Here is an 18,736-nt window from a genome sequence, read left to right as displayed (position 1 = left end):
ATTTCAAGAAGGTGAGGACTGTGGAAGTACAAAGAACCAAGGAAAACTCCACAGTTGTCATTGGTCATGCCCATAAAACGTATTGTCGTGGCTGGATTCAACTGGTTCTGGTGGGTTTTCCGGGCTGTGTGGCCATGGTCTGGTGGATCTTGTTCCTAACGTTTTGCCTGCATCTGTGGCTGGCATCTTAGGTATATCACAGAGGGAAGTCTGTTACACACCATGTCGAGAAAGAAAGAAATGTTTGGGGTATATATTGTCCATGTCCCAGGTCTGAAGATGCCAGCCACACAGCCCAGAAAACCCACCAGAACCACTTGTTCTCAACGTTTCACCTGCATCTGTGTCTGGCATCTGCAGAGGTATCCAGGTTGTGTGGCCGTGGTCTGGTAGCTTTAGCTTCTAACGTTTCGCCTGCATCTATGTCTGGCATCTTCTGAAGGTCCCAGCCACAGATGCAGGCGAAACGTTAGGAGCAAGATCTACCAGACCACGGCCACACAGCCCGGAAAACCCAGAACAACCAATTATGTTCTCCCTTCTGTTTCTTCTCACCTTGCCAGCAGGAAGTGAACGTCTCTTATTGCCTGATGGTTTTGGCTTGCAGTGAGATTGATACTGTGAGACGGAAAAACTGTTCCCCATCCCTTCCCCCACTTATTGCTTTCCTCCGTTGCTCCATCCATATGCGTGTGCACTCATGCGCCTGTCTGTTCTGTCAGCCTCTAAAGCAGAAAGATAAAAGATGGACTTTAATAAGGGAAAGATAAACAGCTTTTCAGAGAAGGAGATGCCAACGAGGCAGAGAGTTTCCTTGAAGGGGGACTGTCCAAAGCAGGGGTCTGCAAACCACGGCTCTGCAGATGTCATGGACTACAATTCCCAGCAGCCCCTGCCAGCATGGCCAAGTGGCAGGGCTGATGGGAATTGTAGTCCATGAACATCTGGAGTGCCATAGGTTCGCCACCACTGGGCTAGAAGGAGCAGCAGTGGCGTAGTGGTTAACAGCATAATTGCTGGCGGGGGCTGATGGCCAATTGGCCATGCTGGCACGGGCTGATGGGAATTGTAGTCCATGAACATCTGGAGTGCCATAGGATAGGTTCGCCACCACTGTTCTAGCCCATCATTCTTTTGCTGTTTATAGAAGGTCACTTTTAAAAAAGAAAGATGGGCTAGAAGTTTTGAATCCAGATAGCGGAGAAGGTGGGACAGACGTGGGCAAAGCAAGCGGAGCCAGTCGGAGGGAGAAGCCTAGTGGTGTGGCTCGTCCTTAAGCTGTAATATCAGTGACGACCACTCTAACAATGCAGTCCTGCAGGAGACTCAAAGGGGCTGACAATCTCCTTGCCCTTCCCCCCTCACACCCTGTGAGGTATGTGGGGCTGAGAGAGCTCTGAGAAGCTGTGACTAGCCCAAGGTCACCCAGCTGGCGTGCGTGGGAGTGTACAGGCTAATCTGAATTCCCCAGAGAAGCCTCCGCAGCTCAGGTGGCAGAGCGGGGAATCAAACCCGGTTCCTCCAGATTAGATACACGAGCTCTTAACCTCCTACGCCACTGCTGCTCCTGACATAGATTCAGTGTTGATGCTTCAGGAGAAGAGACAAGTCACAGGACAACAGAATTGAGGACCTCGTTCGATTAAGTTGCTAGCGGTCACTTTAATTTTGGTTTTCATATACTTTATGCATTTTATCTGTATCACAAACCGCTTTGAGCAGCGCAGGGAAGAAAGGTGGCTAACAAATGTCTTAAATACATGAAATATACCAATTTTGCAAGCAGATTATTCCACAGACTCTTGCACGTGATTGTGTTTGCTGGAAACATTATAGTGACCTCTCTATGCCCTTCTTTGAGCAGGGGAGAAGTTGCAGGCCTTTTATACTACTCAGCACTGGTGGTAAATCCCAAGCACGCTGAATGCTCTCCTGTTCTTCGTTTTGCCTTTTCCAGGGGACGTTCGAAGCCTCCTTGTCTGGATCAAAGACAACCTGTTGAAAGAGAGACCAGAATTATTCATGCAAGGAGACTCCGTGTAAGTACCGCGATTTGACGCGAGGGCGCTCTGCTTCGGATTCCTCCAGCCCTGGCACACCTGCTTGGTAGTTACCTGCTTCCAGGGGTCCCGTCCCAGAAAGCAAGAGCCCATTGAGTCACCGTGCACAGCTGTGGAACTGAACAACCTCCCTTCTCTGCTGGATCTCGTTATTTTTCAGGAGCCTCTTGAGATCATTCTCCTTAAACTTGCTTTTTAAAGGGTAGCAGGCTCAGATGTTGAAAAGGGCTTGATGCCTGTTAACCATTTGAGGGCTAATGAAAAGAGACTGTGCTATAAATTTTACTTGTGTCACCACAAAGTGCAGAGAAGGGCAATGAGGATGATTGAAGGATTGGACCACCTTCCTTAAGAGGAGAGGCTGCAGCGTTTGGGACTCTTTCGTTTGGAGAGGAGACGTCTGAGGGGGGGATATGATTGAAGTCTATGAAATTATGCATGGGGTAGAAAATGTCAACACAAAGACATTTTTCTTTCTTCCTCACAATACTAGAACAAGGGGGCATACACTGAAAATGCTGGGGGGAAGAATTAGGACTAATAAAAAGAAACATTTCTTCACGCAATGTGGATTGGTGTTTGGAATCTGCTGCCACAGGAGGTGGTGATGGCCACTAACCGGAATAGCTTTAAAGGGGGCTTGGACAGATTTATGGAGGAGAAGTCGATCTCTGGCTACCAATCTTGATCCTCCTTGATCTGAGGTTGCAAATGCCTTAGCAGACCAGGTGCTCGGGAGCAGCAGCAGCAGAAGGCCATTGCTTTCCCATACAGCCTGTGAGCTCCCAAAGGCACCTGGTGAGCCACTTCGAGTAGCAGAGTGCTGGACTAGATGGACTCTGGTCTGATCCAGCAGGCTCGTTCTGATGTTCTTATCACTACAGTCGGCAGTTTTAGATGAGCACCTGTCTCTCAACTCACACATGAAACTGCCTGTTCCAGAGGCTAGTATTTACTGTGACTGGCAGTGGCTGTCCAGGTTCCCAGGCACGGGACCATCCCATCACCTGACCTAGAGATGCCAGGGACTGATCCCAGACCCTTCTGCATGCAAGGTAGGTGTTCTATCACTGAGCCACAGCCCCGCCCCTGAGAAGAGTCTCCAGCATTCAATACGATCCTTTCTTCAAACCACTGGTCCAGCTGACCCACGGTTGTTTACTCCAGCTGCCATCTGCTGTCCAAGGGCTCAGGCAGGAAAAGATGTTTCCCAGCACCTGGGCTGTATCAACTGGAGGAGTCAAAGCACACTCCTGCTCTGGGAAGTCAGCTTTTCCTAGCGCAGAGTGCGGGTCGACTTGGGCACAGGATTTCAATGATCATCGCACGTATAGGACAAACGCTCACGCCTTTCTTCCTGCAGGCTGCCCCCAGACGAACAGCTTTGCGTGTTGCAGTTCACAGCACCTTCATCTGTTTCAGCTGCCTCCTGCCTTGCCATGTTAGCGCAGACTGCGCTGGCCTGCCCGTCTTCCCACCCACTTCTTGGCCTTGACACGGCTTCTTGTTGAGCTATACAGGACAGTAGAGAACACATCCTGATCACAGAGATCAAGAACTGTCAAAAGTCAAACACGCTAGTCAGCATATTTATCCACAAGCTGATTGGACGGTGGCTAGTATAAAGCCGCCTAGCAACACTATGTGTGTGTGGCGTGGTGTGATGGTCGAAGTAGTGGGAGTTTTGTTTGCTGATAGTTGGAGAGCGGAGAGTAATTATACAGCACCGTAAAGATAAAGCCTTTCTTAGTGGAAGAAACCTGTGCTGTTTGTTTCCTTCTTTTGGGCAAACTGGTGGGCAGCTTCCAGTGCATTTATTACGCTGCGTGGACACTAAGGAGCAGCAGTGGCATAGGAGGTTAAGAGCTCGTGTATCTAATCTGGAGGAACCGGGTTTGATTCCCAGCTCTGCCGCCTGAGCTGTGGAGGTTTATCTGGGGAATTCAGATTAGCCTGTACACTCCCACACACGCCAGCTGGGTGACCTTGGGCTAGTCACAGCTTCTCGGAGCTCTCTCAGCCCCACCCACCTCACCAGGTGTTTGTTGTGAGTGGGGAAGGGCAAGGAGATTGTAAGCCCCTTTGAGTCTCCTGCAGGAGAGAAAGGGGGGATATAAATCCAAACTACTCCTCCTCCTCCTCCTCCTCCTCCTCCTCCTCCTCCTCTTCTTCTTCTTCTTCTTCGTCTCCTTCTCCTTCTTCTCCTTCTTCTCCTTCTTCCTCTTCTTCCTCTTCTTCTTCTTCTTCTTCTTCTTCTTCTTCTTCTTCTTCTTCTTCTTCTTCTTCCTCCTCTTCTTCTTCTTCTTTTTGTTCTTCTTCTTCATCTTCATCATCTTCTTCCTCTTCTTCTTCTTCTCCTTCTCCTTCTTCTCCTTCTTCTCCTTCTTCTCCTTCTTCATCCTCTTCTTCTTCTTCCTCCTCCTCCTCTTCTTCTTCTTCTTCTTCCTCCTCCCCCTCCTCCTCCTCCCCTCCTCCTCCTCCCCCTCCTCCTCCTCCTCCTCCTCCTCCTCCTCCTCCTCCTTCTCCTCCTCCTTCTTCTTCTTCTTCTTCTTCTTCTTCTTCTTCTTCTTCTTCTTCTTCTTCTTCTTCTTCTTCTTCTTCTTCTTCTTCTTCTTCAGGAAGCACCAGCGAGCACAGCCTTGGTAGGAATTTATTATGATTTTTGTAATCACCGGGAGGCAGGAGCTCATCTTTGCAGCTCTGGGAAGCCACGTGCTTAACATTCATCACCAGCCTGTGCGAGTCGGAGCGTGTGCCAAGGTCCCCTGGCAGCCAGAGAGGCAACCGCAGGACTCCGGCAGCGATCAAAGACGGGGGAATCCCTCTTGCCTCCGATCCAAGGCTTGGAGTTGATCCTGGCTGTTTACAGCTATTAGCCAAAGGGGCTGCAGTTGCTTCCTTTGGCCGCTCCAGCCAGCCTGTGTTCAATTTGCAGGGCACAGATTTCAATTACGAGGCTCGGCGATGGCATATTGAAAAGCTGTCGGCCCGGGGGTCATCTCGGGAATGGTGTCTGTCTGTGATCTCTGTGTCTCCTCCTTCCCCCCAGGGGGAGCAATGTTTATTTTCAAAAAAAGAGGCACGGCCTCTCCCTGTGATCATGCAGTTGTTTCTGCCACTGAAATTTTTAAAACCCTCCTTTGTCTACTGGGGCCTGCATTGCTTCCAGGTGCTGAAATACTGTGGAAGGGGGTGAGAGTCAACAGCTGGATGTGCCCGATTCCTTGGGAGCGTGAAGCACCATTCTGACGGCCCTGTTTTTCAAGAGACATTGTAGATCTGAAAAGAAAAGAAGAGTTTGGATTTATATCCCCCCTTTCTCTCCTGTAGGAGACTCAAAGGGGCTTACAACCTCCTTGCCCTTCCCCCCTCACAACAAACACCCTGTGAGGTGGGTGGGGCTGAGAGAGCTCTGAAGAACTGTGACTAGCCCAAGGTCACCCAGCTGGCGTGTGTGGGAGTGCACAGGCTAATCTGAATTCCCCAGATAAGCCTCCACAACTCAAGCGGCAGAACTGGGAATCAAACCCGGTTCCTCCAGATCAGAGTGCACCTGCTCTTAGCCACTGCTCTTAGCCACTACGCCACCCGCAAAGCGATGGAAGGATTGAAGCATCTTCCCTCAGACAGAAGCGCTAGGGCCGTCTCAGTTCAGAGAAAATGTGATCGTGAGGGATACTGTAGACTGGGGGTCCCCAACGTGGTTGTCAGTGGGCACTGTGATTCCTTCTGACAGCATCCCTGCCCCCATCAGGCTTTTCATAGAAAGTGGGCTCGCCAGGTGGGTCTTTTGCCTGGCAAGGGTTCTGATTACGCCGACCTGTCTGGGTCAGAATTCTAAAGGTGCCTTCAAACTCCAAGGGTTGGGGGACCTCTTCTTTCATCATGGCTCCCAGCTATTGAGAGGTGACGGAGAACATAAGAACATAAGTACAAGCCAGCTGGATCAGACCAGAGTCCATCTAGTCCAGCTCTCTGCTACTCGCAGTGGCCCACCAGGTGCCTTTGGGAGCTCACCTGCAGGATGTGAAAGCAAGGGCCTTAAGAACATAAGAACGAGCCTGCTGGATCAGACCAGAGTCCATCTAGTCCAGCTCTCTGCTACTCGCAGTGGCCCACCAGGTGCCTTTGGGAGCTCACCTGCAGGACGTGAAAGCAAGGGCCTTAAGAACATAAGAAAGAGCCTGCTGGATCAGACCAGAGTCCATCTAGTCCAGCTCTCTGCTACTCGCAGTGGCCCACCAGGTGCCTTTGGGAGCTCACATGCAGGACGTGAAAGCAAGGGCCTTAAGAACATAAGAAAGAGACAGCTGGATCAGACCAGAGTCCATCTAGTCCAGCTCTCTGCTACTCGCAGTGGCCCACCAGGTGCCTTTGGGAGCTCACGTGCAGGATGTGAAAGCAATGGCCTTCTGCGGCTGTTGCTCCCGAGCACCTGGAGTGTTAAGAAACTGTCCTCCCCTTTTCATAATAGTAGCTGTTCCCAATGGATGGGTGGTAGATTCAGAACAAACGAGGAGTACCTCACATGAAGCACTTCATGCAAAGTTTATGGACGTCAGTTTTGATGGTGGGTTTAAAGTGGGATTTGACCAATGCTGAGCGGACAGGTAGGTCTAAATCACATGAATGCTATAAGCGTTCGTGTTCAAAAGCAGCTGCACACCTGAATATCAGTTGCTGAAATCTAGAGAGCAAATGCCATGCCGCTGGACCTGCAAAAGCTAATTTTGAAAGTGCAAGTCTGTCTGAAGCAAAGCATTGTTTACATTCAGAGTGATGCACAGAGGCCTAAGAACGAAGATGCCACCTGATTGACTTTGGCATCCTGTACTGTGATTGGCCCAAAGGCTAAATGATGCAGAGGGGGAGGAGGTTAACTCCCCGACAGAACAATTTGAAATACTTTTGGACTTTAGAGTTCCTTGTGTTAAGAGTCATCGTGCCTTAACTGAGGGAGTAGGTCAGTCAAAAGTGTGACTGGTTTTACTAATATCAGCCTGCAAGCTGGGTGGAAGCAATAACGTGCACAGACTGAGATAACTGGTGGAGGGGTTTATTGAGGGTCCAAGCTGAAGGGCCATACATATACACCAATGAGGCATATCTTCAAGTGAGGGAAGAGTTCCTGGGTACCAGTTAGTCTAGGGCAGTGTTCTCCAACCTTTTCAACATCATGGTACCCTTGACCTCACTCTTCATATCTCACAGTACCCCTGCCATCCTCCCCCACCTTCCCCTCCCAGTTCCACTGCTTGTCACCTCCCACCTTCCCCTCCCAGGGTGAAGGAAAGCTCGGGAGTGGGGGGGAAGTGACTCCTGACCTTGCGGCAGGTCCTGCCCCCTGGGCCAGCTCCATGTCCTTGCTGGTGCCAGCAGGACACACTGCAAAGTGAGGGCAGTAGCATTGACATTGCGGTACCCCTGGGACATGCTCACGGCACCCCAGGGTACCACGGAACCCTGGTTGGGAATCGCTGGTCTAGGGTATTGGGTTTTGCTTTGTGTTTCTTCAGGAGATTGTTTTATGTTTTAGTTGAGGCTTTTTTAATTGTGAGAGCTGTGTAAGGGTACTGAGTATAGGCACCAAGCCTGTTAGGACCCTGAGTGTGAACAAGCCATTAGCCAGAACATCTGAAGTAAAAGGAACTGTACCATCTAAGAAACAACTATGTAACATCTAAGCTGAACTGTAACTGAGAACTGAAACTGAATAAGTACTAGTAAGTCTGTGCCTGAAAACTAAATACTGAATCTCTGTGCCAAGCTCTAATGTATATATGTTTCTCCTGCTTTATTTGCCTCATCCGTTCATTCTCTCCAAGTTCTTTATCTGTGAGGGGAAAAATATATGACTAGAGGTTCTGAAGGTTAAGGATGGTTAAAATAGGATTCAGTAGAGAACAGTGAGACTTTTTATCAATAACGATGCTAAAGATTTAATTCTGTTTTGATGCTTAATGGCTGAGTGTGGACGTTTAGAGTTTAAGGGTTATATTGGTTGCAGAGGAAACTAGAAGTCTCTGTGAAATAAGTACTTTATAACCTAGTCATTTTTTGTTTTTATTCTTTGGATTGTGATTTTAACTTACTACAGTAAAAAAAAATTGTGGAGCATTGTTTTAAGTAATTGTATGTTTTCAAATATATTGCATGTTTTCAAATACATTTGTTTTTGTATGTTTTCAAATACATTTCTGTAATCATGGAGGCTCGAATCATCGAGGCTCTGTAATCATGGAGGCTCGAAAACGGAAGTTTGCCAGTTGAAGTGAATTGTCATTTTCTTCCTCGGAGTCGACTTTCTGTCAGAATAGCGCACTCATGTTGGCAGAAGTCCAACAGCCCAAACTAAACTCATGCTTTTCTTTTAAAACCGCCAAGCAATAAACTGAAATTCAGGATTCTCTGTGAAACAATAGTCCTTGAGACGAAGAAAACGGTGAAGAGAGAATGGAGAATTCCGTTCTGGAGAAGGAGAGTGGAATCCTGAGACCAGATGGCAAAATATAGATTTGAATTGTTTGAATATAAACATGTCCGTGTGCCTTATTTCCTGTTGTTTTTTTCTGCAGGAGGCCGGGTATCTTGGTGCTCATCAACGAGGCAGACTGGGAGTTGATGGTTTGTACTGTTTCTGCCATTTTCTATCTGGCCCTTTTTGGTGCTTTGTTGTTTGAAACTGTGTTGTGAATCTTCTTGCTAAGTGTGACTGGGGAGTCCGAGGCATCTGGCTGCCTCCTAGAGCTTAGGACCCCGAATTGTCTAACCCCCTCCTGGATCCTCGGAGTCAGAGGTGTCTGTCTCCTCCCTAGGTTTGAGCGAAAGCATAAATGGTGCAGAACTTAGCTGGATGCTGGAAGATAACAGAGAAAGGCAGCATGCTTTTCATTCTTGGAAAATAAGATAGAGACGTTTTTGGACAAAGGGGACCCGACCATAGTGTTACATGCTCTGGTAACGTCCCAGTCGGATTACTGTAATGCGCACTATGTGGGGCTGCCCTTGAAGACAGTTTGGAAGCTGAAGTAAGAACATCAGAAAGAGCCTGCTGGATCAGATCAGAGTCCATCTAGTCCAGCACTCTGCTACTTGCAGAGGCCCACCAGATGCCTTTGGGAGATCACATGCAGGATGTGAAAGCAAGGGCCTTCTACTGCTGCTGCTCCTGAGCACCTGGTCTGCTAAGGCATTTGCAACCTCAGGTCAAGGAGGATCAAGATTGGTAGCCACAGATTGACTTCATAAATCTGTCCAAGCCCCTTTTAAAGCTATCCAGGTTAGTGGCCATCACCACCTCCTGTGGCAGCATATTCCAAACACAGATCACGAGTTATGTGAAGAAGTGTTTCCTTTTATTAGTCCTAATTCTTCCCCCCAGCATTTTCAATGTATGCCCCCTGGTTCTAGTATTGTGACGGAGAAAAATTTCTCTCTGTCAACATTTTCTACCCCATGCATAATTTTATAGACTTCAATCATATCCCCCCTCAGACATCTCCTCTCCAAATTAAAGAGTCCCAAACGCTGCAGCCTCTCCTCATAAGGAAGGTGCTCCAATCCCTCAATCATGCAAGTAGGTGTAGCATCCGGCAGCTTGGTTGGTACATCTGGCTCCCAATTTGCTCCTGGGCCCAATTCAAGATGTTGGACGTTGACATATGAAGCCCTACACAGCTCGGGTCCTGCTTGCTTGAAGGCATATCTGTGCCGGTATGTAACTATCTGGGCCCTGAGATCATATGGGGCATCTCCCCCAGATGGTACTTCCCACTGCCAAGGTGTGGGGGGTAGGAGCATGCAAGAGATTTTTTTCCGTGATTGCCCCCAGGCTCTGAAATAGTCTCCCCTCAAAGACTCACCGTGTGTCTACCCTTTACGGGTTTAAGAAGATGGCAAAGACCTTCTTCTTCATTTAGGTATTTGGTTAGACTCCATGGAACCCCCCCCCCCCCCTACAGCTACTGGTCTGGGGGTGGGAGTTGCTGTTATTTTAGTGAGCTTTTTATTGCTGTTTTAATTGTTATGTTTTGTTTGTGATGTTTTAATTGCAGTTTGGGCATTTGTCGGGTTCAGGTTAGGATTAGAGACCCCTTCCCCTTCGACACCACCCCCTTTTCCTCTCTTCCCTATTTGTCTTTGTGGCCTACTTGGCCTACCTCTTCTGTGGGGTTGTTGTGCCCTTGGCCTACCTTTTCTGCTGTGGGGTTCTTGTGCCCTTGGCCTACCTTTTCTGCTGTGGGGTTCTTGTGCCCTTGGTGTCTGTTTGTTTTGTGGCCTACTTGGCCTACCTTTTCGGCTGTGGGATTGTTGTGCCCTTGGCCTACCTTTTCTGCTGTGGGGTTGTTGTGCCCTTGGTGTCTGTTTGTTTTGTGGCCTACTTGGCCTACCTTTTCTGCTGTGGGATTGTTGTGCCCTTGGCCTACCTTTTCTGCTGTGGGGTTGTTGTGCCCTTGGTGTCTGTTTTGTGGCATTCTTGGCCTACCTTTTCTGCTGTGCGGTTGTTGTGCCCTTGGCCTACCTTTTCTGCTGTGGGGTTGTTGTGCCCTTGGCCTACCTTTTCTGCTGTGGGGTTGTTGTGCCCTTGGCCTACCTTTTCTGCTGTGGGGTTGTTGTGCCCTTGGCCTACCTTTTCTGCTGTGGGGTTGTTGTGCCCTTGGCCTACCTTTTCTGCTGTGCCCTTGGCCTACCTTTTCTGCTGTGGGGTTCTTGTGCCCTTGGTGTCTGTTTGTTTTGTGGCCTACTTGGCCTACCTTTTCTGCTGTGGGGTTGTTGTGCCCTTGGCCTACCTTTTCTTCTGTGGGGTTCTTGTGCCCTTGGTGTCTGTTTGTTTTGTGGCCTACTTGTCCTACCTTTTCTGCTGTGGGGTTGTTGTGCCCATGGTTCCCTTTGTAAGCTGTCTAGAGACGCTAGCATGAGGCAGGATATAAATATAAATCAATAAACCTCTCAACATTATGTAGACAAGCAGCTGGGTGCAAATGGGGAGCAGGCAGTTGTCAGCCTACAGATTCCATCCAGCCCCCTATGGGGGCCATCTGGAAAGCCCTTTCCTTCTTTCGTTGCTCCTGTTCAGATGGCAGGAAGGAGGTTGACTGCAGGCTGAGCCCAGCTGGGTTTAGCTTGTCGAGTACTAACCCTTTCCCTTTACAGTCAACTAGCTGAGAACTCTCTCTCCTCTGTATATTTTATGAGCCGTCTTTGAACTGCAAGACCACAGCTCGGCAGCCTCTTCCTGGCGTGATAGTTGGATCTTAATGTCGTCTTCTACCCCGTGCCCTCAGGGCAAGTTAAAATTCTAAATAAGTAATATGCAGAAATGTTTATCTTTTTTGTTTTCTTTTCCCACCTTCAGGGGGAGCTCGACTATCAACTCCAAGACCAGGATAACGTGGTTTTCATCTCTACCTTACATGGTGGCTAGGCCTCTGGAAAAAGGACTTCATTCCTGGCCACAGAATATTTTCGTCTCCTTCCCGCTCGCTGCCTGTGTTCAAGATGTGGTCAGACCCTTTTCAGATGCCTTCTTAATCAGTCCTGCCCAAAGGAAATGCTCGGCCTCCCCTCCTCTGATTCTGCTCCTGGCTCTTTTGTCTGGGGCCGAGATCGGAACGGCCTCTGCATGAGGTTGCTGCTTTCCTTGCGTGGTACGGGAGACTCGCACCACGGAACAAATGACTTTTAATGATCTGCGAGGAGCACCAAAAGGCTAGGCTCCAGGGTACACTCCGGTCGAGCTTACTGCTGCTATCGCTCAGTCTGTCTCTCCTCCTTGGCAGTGGGAGAGGCGGTCCTGGATTCTGTTCGAAGCGGCTGTGGATATCCTTTCCCACCTCATCTGAGGTCCGTGAGGCCGTTCTGCAGCCATTACAGGAAGAACATCTGTTGTCGGTCTTCTCTGCAACAGCCGATCCACGTTGGATATATCATGGGCAGGAATGTGGCTGAACGAACAAAGCAGTTGGCTTAGAGCACAGGTGTCAAACTTGCAGCCCTCCAGATGTTATGGACTACAGTTCCCATCATCCCCTGCCAGCATGCTGGCAGGGGATGATGGGAACTGTAGTCCATAACATCTGGAGGGCCGCAAGTTTGACACCTATGGCTTAGAGCTTTGAAATCATGAATTTGTGGACCACGGAGAACTTTCTCACCTGCATTTTTACCAACTAAATGTGTTGCTGAGCCCTGTTTTCCCCCCCTACTGCTGTTTCCTGTTTTGATCCTTGGCCACAGAAACCAGCCTTCTTTGTGCAGAATGTTTTGTAGAACCAGAGGCTAAAGACTTCAGGAATCAGATCCCCTGTGACACGGAGAGCAGAAGACGGCCTTAGGACATCTGGATTTGACTTCTGCCTTCGCGGCAAATTTAACTGCGCCGCTTGCTCCCCATTTGTACGATGGGATTTGTAATGGCCTACTTTGCAGGGTGGTTATGGAGATCTACAATAAAGAGCGAACGGTTGTTTGGAAGCGCCTTATCCACACTTCTGTTTGTTCTGTTTGTATGTGACACACCACGGTCCAGGTTGTGTAGCTCAGTATTGAGATGCGTAACATGCTTTCAGCTGGTGAAAATAGAGGGAGAAATAACTGGAGCCCGAGGCATCTTTTAAAATGAAGAGGCAAGCCACTCCTCCATTTAGTGTGTGAAAAGCCACTCAGGTTGCCTCTTCAGCAACTACAGTAGACCCGTGGTGGGATCCAGAACTTTTAGTAACAGGTTCCCATGGTGGTGGGATTCAAACTGTGGCATAGCGCCAATGGGGCCAAGCAATGACTGGGCCTGGCATTCCAGGGGCGGGCATTCGAAGCGGGCTGTGGCAAGGATGCAGCCACTGCGCCGGTCCTTGGGCAGGAAACGAATGCATGCAGGCACAGGCTGCCACGCACGCCGGTGCACCTCCTGCTAGACTGCTTCAAGTTCTGCGCGCTACTGCTGAGAGGAGGGGCGCAACTAAGGCAAAAACCACACTTTTTAGGAAGGCTTTCCAATACCACGAAAATGTCCAAAAGAGCTTTTGGACCTTCACAGCTTCCTTCCAGTTAAGCAGGAAGCCGAGAACGATGCTAGTCCCACCATCTTCTACTAGGCTGCAAGTGAGAGTCGTCCACAAACCCCAAATGATAGAACTCAGTCCCAAAAGCTGTGATTGATGTCAGGTTTGAGCTCCTTGCCACATGCAGAGTGTTTTTCATCTTAACCCTCTGGCACTAGAGCTGAGAACTTCCAGGCTAGAAAAATGTGGCTCTGCCTACTTCATCCGTTCTCCCTTGGAGCAGTGGCGTAGGAGGTTAAGAGCTCATGTATCTAATCTGGAGGAACCGGGTTTGATTCCCAGCTCTGCCGCCTGAGCTGTGGAGGCTTATCTGGGGAATTCAGATTAGCCTGTACACTCCCACACACGCCAGCTGGGTGACCTTGGGCTAGTCACAGCTTCTCGGAGCTCTCTCAGCCCCACCCACCTCACAGGGTGTTTGTTGTGAGGGGGGAAGGGCAAGGAGATTGTCAGCCCCTTTGAGTCTCCTACAGGAGAGAAAGGGGGGATATAAATCCAAACTCCTCTTCTTCTTGCTGATGCCTGGAATGGCCTGCCAAAACACCTGAATTAGACTACCCCTTCTACTTTTTTTTCAAATCCCCCCCCTCTGAATCCCCCCCCCCCGGAAGTCCTGACAGAGCTAAACCTGCTAGTATGTGAATGACCAGAGCCCGTATTCCTCCTCTGTTTACCTGGGACTCACTCCTTCCTCTTTCTCCTGCGCTGAATTTCAGACTGCAGATTTCTCAGGCCAGAGACTTGCCATCTTGTACTCTGTGAAGCCCCCCCCCTACCTTGATGGCTGCCCCGCTTGAAATATAGAATAGAAATTAATGCTGGCTGGCACCTTTTTCTCAGCGGTAGCTCCTGACCCCCTACTACAGACTCCTAATTATTCACACTGAAAAGTCCACGGAGCTTAGATTCACTTTAAAAATGTTGACTTTATTATTGTTTTATAATATATTGTACAGATCCAGGATACAAACAAATGAACATTGTGTCTCCCAGCAAGGGTGGTGGGAGGGGGGGGGGATAGGTAAAGGGGATTTTCAGCCTTGACAAAGTTTTTTTTGCCAGCAAAAGCCAAATAGATGTACGTAGGAGCAGCAGTGGCGTAGGAGGTTAAGAGCTCATGTATCTAATCTGGAGGAGCCAGGTTTGATTCCCAGCTCTGCCGCCTGAGCTGTGGAGGCTTCTCTGGGGAATTCAGATTAGCCTGTACACTCCCACACACGCCAGCTGGGTGACCTTGGGCTGGTCACAGCTTCTCGGAGCTCTCTCAGCCCCACCTACCTCACAGAGTGTTTGTTGTGAGGGGGGGAAGGGCAAGCAGATTGTCAGCCCCTTTAAGTCTCCTGCAGGAGAGAAAGCGGGGATATAAATCCAAACTCTTCGTCTTCTTCTTCTTCTTACTGATTTCTTGAAAACCATTTCTGCCATCTTTCCACCCAACCAGGGTCCACACTGTGGGTAGTACCTGCTGGGGTTTATAGAGTTCTCTGGCTGGTTTGAACCTGGAGATTCCCAGCCGTTTGACTCCCAGCCTTTTCTTTTAAGGTGTAAGTGTTATTTCGGTGAGAAAGTCATATTCATTTGACAGCCCAGGCAGTCTGCAGGTGTTTCCAGAGGATCGAGAAGTTGGATTTTGCGGTGCAGTTTCATTTCTGACCTCCCTCTCTCCTAGTTTTAGCATTTTCTGAGCTGTGCCTTCTAGCCCAGACTTGGGGGGCGGGGGACGGACGGACAGGGAGACAGGCTACAGTTCTTTAATACATATAGTTGTTCTTTGTGCACTTAGAAGAGTTTTTATACCCTGCATTCTCTCTCCTGTAAGGAGTCTCGAGTGGCTTACGAACGCAGTGGCGTAAGAGGTTAAGAGCTCGTGTATCTAATCTGGAGGAACCTGGTTTGATTCCCAGCTCTGCTGCCTGAGCTGTGGAGGCTTATCTGGGGAATTCAGATTAGCCTGTGCACTCCCAACACACGCCAGCTGGGTGACCTTGGGCTAGTCACAGCTTCTCGGAGCTCTCTCAGCCCCACCTACCTCACAGGGTGTTTGTTGTGAGGGGGGAAGGGCAAGGAGATTGTAAGCCCCTTTGAGTCTCCTGCAGGAGAGAAAGGGGGGATATAAATCCAAACTCTTCTTCTTCTTCTCTCAACAGACACCTTGTGAGGTAGGTGGGGCTGAGAGAGTCCAGAGAGAACTGTGACTGGCCCAGGGTCACCTAGCAGGATTTATGTGGAGGAGCGGAGAAAGAAACCCAGTTCACCAGATAAGACTCCACTGCTCTGAACCACTGCAACACACTGTCTCTTACATACTTCTCATGTTCTAAGCCTGATCCGTGGCATTCAAAGGGTGCATGGGGATCTGGGTGCAAATTAAGGCTATGCCTGTCCCTTCTGTTATCTACTCTGTTACTACTATTGTCAATATTTTTAAAAGTCTAAATTCTGAGCGAACCAAATGGAATCAGGCCCACCAGAAACAATTCACCTCCACTTAACATGAGCTGCTACAAAGTGTATTCCGGTAGTAATTTTCCCCCCACTGGTTCTGAAATGTCTGTCTTTAAGGGTGGATTACCGCAATGACCAACAAACTTGCTTTAAAAAAAAATGCTCGCCACAGAAGCCGCGGTTGCCAAGGCTGCTGAAAGCAATCCCAATTCTGCGGTGCAACTTTGAACGCGGCCGCAGACTTGCTGCTCGAAGACCCTCCACCAAACGCTCCTTCCTAAAGTGATTTTCCATTTATTGTCGAAGGCTTTCACGGCCGGAATCACTTGGGTGCTGTGTGGATTTCAGGGCCTGTATGGCCGTGTGTTCTGTAGCATTCTCTCCTGGCCCGTTTAAGCCTGCATGCCTGCTGTGACGGTTGGCATCTTCAAGGAGTGATCATCTGGAAGATGATCCTCACAGAAAGATCTGTTCCCAGCCACAGATGCAGGCGAAACGTCAGGAGAGAATGCTGCTAGAACACGGCCATACAGCCCGGAAACCACACAGAACCCAAGATTTTCCATTTCCCCCCAGCTCCTGCCAGCAAGTGGTGATTGTGTTAAAACATGTTGTTTCGGTGCCCGCCGTGTTAATGCTAGCAATTTTTTGTGCTACGGGATGGCTTCTGTCGGCTGCCTTTCAAAAAAGAAAGAAAAAAAGACCCGTTTCTTGCCGCCTTGAGATTTGTGCTCCCCGCAGTGCTTCACGAAAGGGACGGTGAAGAAGGAGAGATGGTTTCCCACACTTTCCTCTCTCGTATGGCGTCTCAAAGCTGCTTGCAATCCTCTCCCCCCTCTCCCCCCCCCCACCCACAACAGGCACCTTGTGAGGCAGGTGAGGCTGAGTTCTGAAAGTGAAGAGACAAACTCAAGGGCTTCATGTGCAGGAGTGGGGAATCAAACCCGACTCTTCATATTAGAGTCCGCCCTTCTTAACTAAGACGTCATGCTGGCTCATGGTGGGCTATAAAAGACACACACACCCCATCCTCCGTCAAGTGAGATTTTTTGGAACTCTCTGGAAAGTCAATCTGGCCCAAACTATGAACTGGCTGTTAAACAGTCAGCGAAGTTGAGCGTGGCTGTAGTGAGGTTCAGGCAGTTGGTGCACAGGTCCTGTGTTCAGGATAGCTAGTTTCGAATCCAGGAGCACATTAGGGACCAACCAGGTTTCGGGAGTATGAGCTTTCCAAAGTTCTCCTTGTCAGATACAGCTCGGAATGTCCCCCAAAATTGCTCGAAACAATATCCTCCACATGGATCAGTATTTGCATAGGAGACTTTACCTTTAACATAATACCTAATACAATACCTTTAACATAATACCTTTTACCTTTAAGAGCAGCAGTGGCATAGTGGTTAAGAGCAGGTGCACTCTAATCTGGAGAACCGGGTTTGATTCCCTGCTCTGCCTCTGGAGCTGTGGAGGCTTATCTGGATTCGAATCCAGGAGGACATTAGCTAGATTCGAATCCAGGAGCACATTAGGGATCAACCAGGTTTTGGGAGTATGAGCTTTCCAAAGTTCTCCTTGTCAGATACAGGTCGGGATGTCCCCCAAAATTGCTCGAAACAATATCCTCCACATGGATCAGTAATTCCTGTTATTTGCATAGGAGACTTTACCTTTAACATAATACCTAATATAATACCTTTAATATAATACCTTTTACCTTTAAGAGCAGCAGTGGCAGAGTGGTTAAGAGCAGGTGCACTCTAATCTGGAGAACCGGGTTTGATTCCCTGCTCTGCCTCTTGAGCTGTGGAGGCTTATCTGGTGAACCAGATTAGCTTGTGCACTGCTGCCCTGCCAGCTGGGTGAACTTGGGCTAGTCACAGTTCTTCGGAGCTCTCTCAGCCCCACCCACCTCACAGGGTGTTTGTTGTGAGGGGGGAAGGGAAAGGAGATTGTGAGCCCCTTTGAGGCTCCTTACAGGAGAGAAAGGGGGGGTATACATCCAAACTCTTCTTCTTTAATATCACCCCTCCCATGATGTGTTTGTGTGTGTGTGCATGATCTCACTCGCTTTCTTTCTCTCTCTGATCCGGCTTGTTTCGGCAGACCATTGCTGATTGTATGGCTCTGAACTGAAATACAAACTAGGTAAACCCAGTATATCTTCTTTGATTGAACGTATAGGATATGCAACCTTCCAAATTACACAGCAGATATAAAGCAACTCTCTGCCCTTACCTGTCATACTAGATCTGTGGAACTCATTGCCCGTAGAATGTAACGGGGGTGGGGAAGAAATTATCGGTCACATTCTCCTGCTTCAAACGGATGCAATTTAATCACACATTTCTAGCTCTTTATGCATACTTAATCATACACTGCTTTGCGTCTGGACCAATTAAAATGAAAAAGAGCAAGTTTTCAGGTTCTGCAGATTCCTTCATCGGGCTGAATGTTAAAAGGGAGGGGGGAGATCTTTGGGGTCATGATCTTAGGACTGTATCTGCATCTGGGTAGACTACTCAACAGAATCCAGTGGTTGCTGGGTGTGGCTGACAGCTGTTTGCACCAATAGTCTCCTGGGAAGAAGCACAGAAGGGGCACTGCCTATCTGCCAACACAGAAAATCAGAATTTGAGTTAACTGAATAACAGGGGAATGGATGCACAGAAAGCCCTCAGAATTTAGAAGAAGAAGGAGAAGGAGGAGGAGGAGAAGGAGGAGAAATAGAAGAAAGAGGAGGAAGAGAAGAGAAGAAGAAGAAGGAGGAGGAGGAGGAGTTTGGATTTATATCCCCCCTTTCTCTCCTGCAGGAGACTCAAAGGGGCTGACAATCTCCTTGCCCTTCCCCCCTCACAACAAACACCCTGTGAGGTGGGTGGGGCTGAGAGAGCTCCGAGAAGCTGTGACTAGCCCAAGGTCACCCAGCTGGCGTGTGTTGGGAGTGCACAGGCTAATCTGAATTCCCCAGAGAAGCCTCCACAGCTCAGGCGGCAGAGCGGGGAATCAAACCCGGTTTCTCCAGATTAGATACATGAGCTCTGAACCTCCTACGCCACTGCTGCTCCTGGTATGCTTGTGATCCTCCGTTCATTTGAGGCCCAAACCACACGTCCGGCAAAAGCGAGATGGTAGAATACCGAGATGGTGAAGTAAGCGGCTACAGGCAGACGG

The 18,736-nt window shown here is 49.1% G+C and overlaps 1 protein-coding gene across 1 annotated transcript in view; it reads left to right on the top strand.

Annotated features, from left to right (window-relative positions):
- URM1 (ubiquitin related modifier 1) overlaps nucleotides 1-12,547 on the top strand; it is a 32,620-nt gene extending 20,073 nt beyond the window's left edge. Inside the window, exons 3-5 of the mRNA XM_048513484.1 lie at nucleotides 1,958-2,039; nucleotides 8,636-8,684; nucleotides 11,416-12,547. Coding sequence (XP_048369441.1) covers nucleotides 1,958-2,039; nucleotides 8,636-8,684; nucleotides 11,416-11,484 — 200 coding nt within the window. The 3' untranslated portion in view covers nucleotides 11,485-12,547. The remainder of the gene's footprint in view (nucleotides 1-1,957; nucleotides 2,040-8,635; nucleotides 8,685-11,415) is intronic.
- Nucleotides 12,548-18,736: the final 6,189 nt, after the last annotated feature.

Source organism: Sphaerodactylus townsendi, linkage group LG12 (genome assembly GCF_021028975.2).
Source record: "Sphaerodactylus townsendi isolate TG3544 linkage group LG12, MPM_Stown_v2.3, whole genome shotgun sequence".
Lineage (NCBI taxonomy): Eukaryota > Metazoa > Chordata > Lepidosauria > Squamata > Sphaerodactylidae > Sphaerodactylus > Sphaerodactylus townsendi.
The sequence above is the reverse complement of the archived record's forward strand: the minus strand, read 5'-3'. Positions and strand labels throughout refer to the sequence as shown.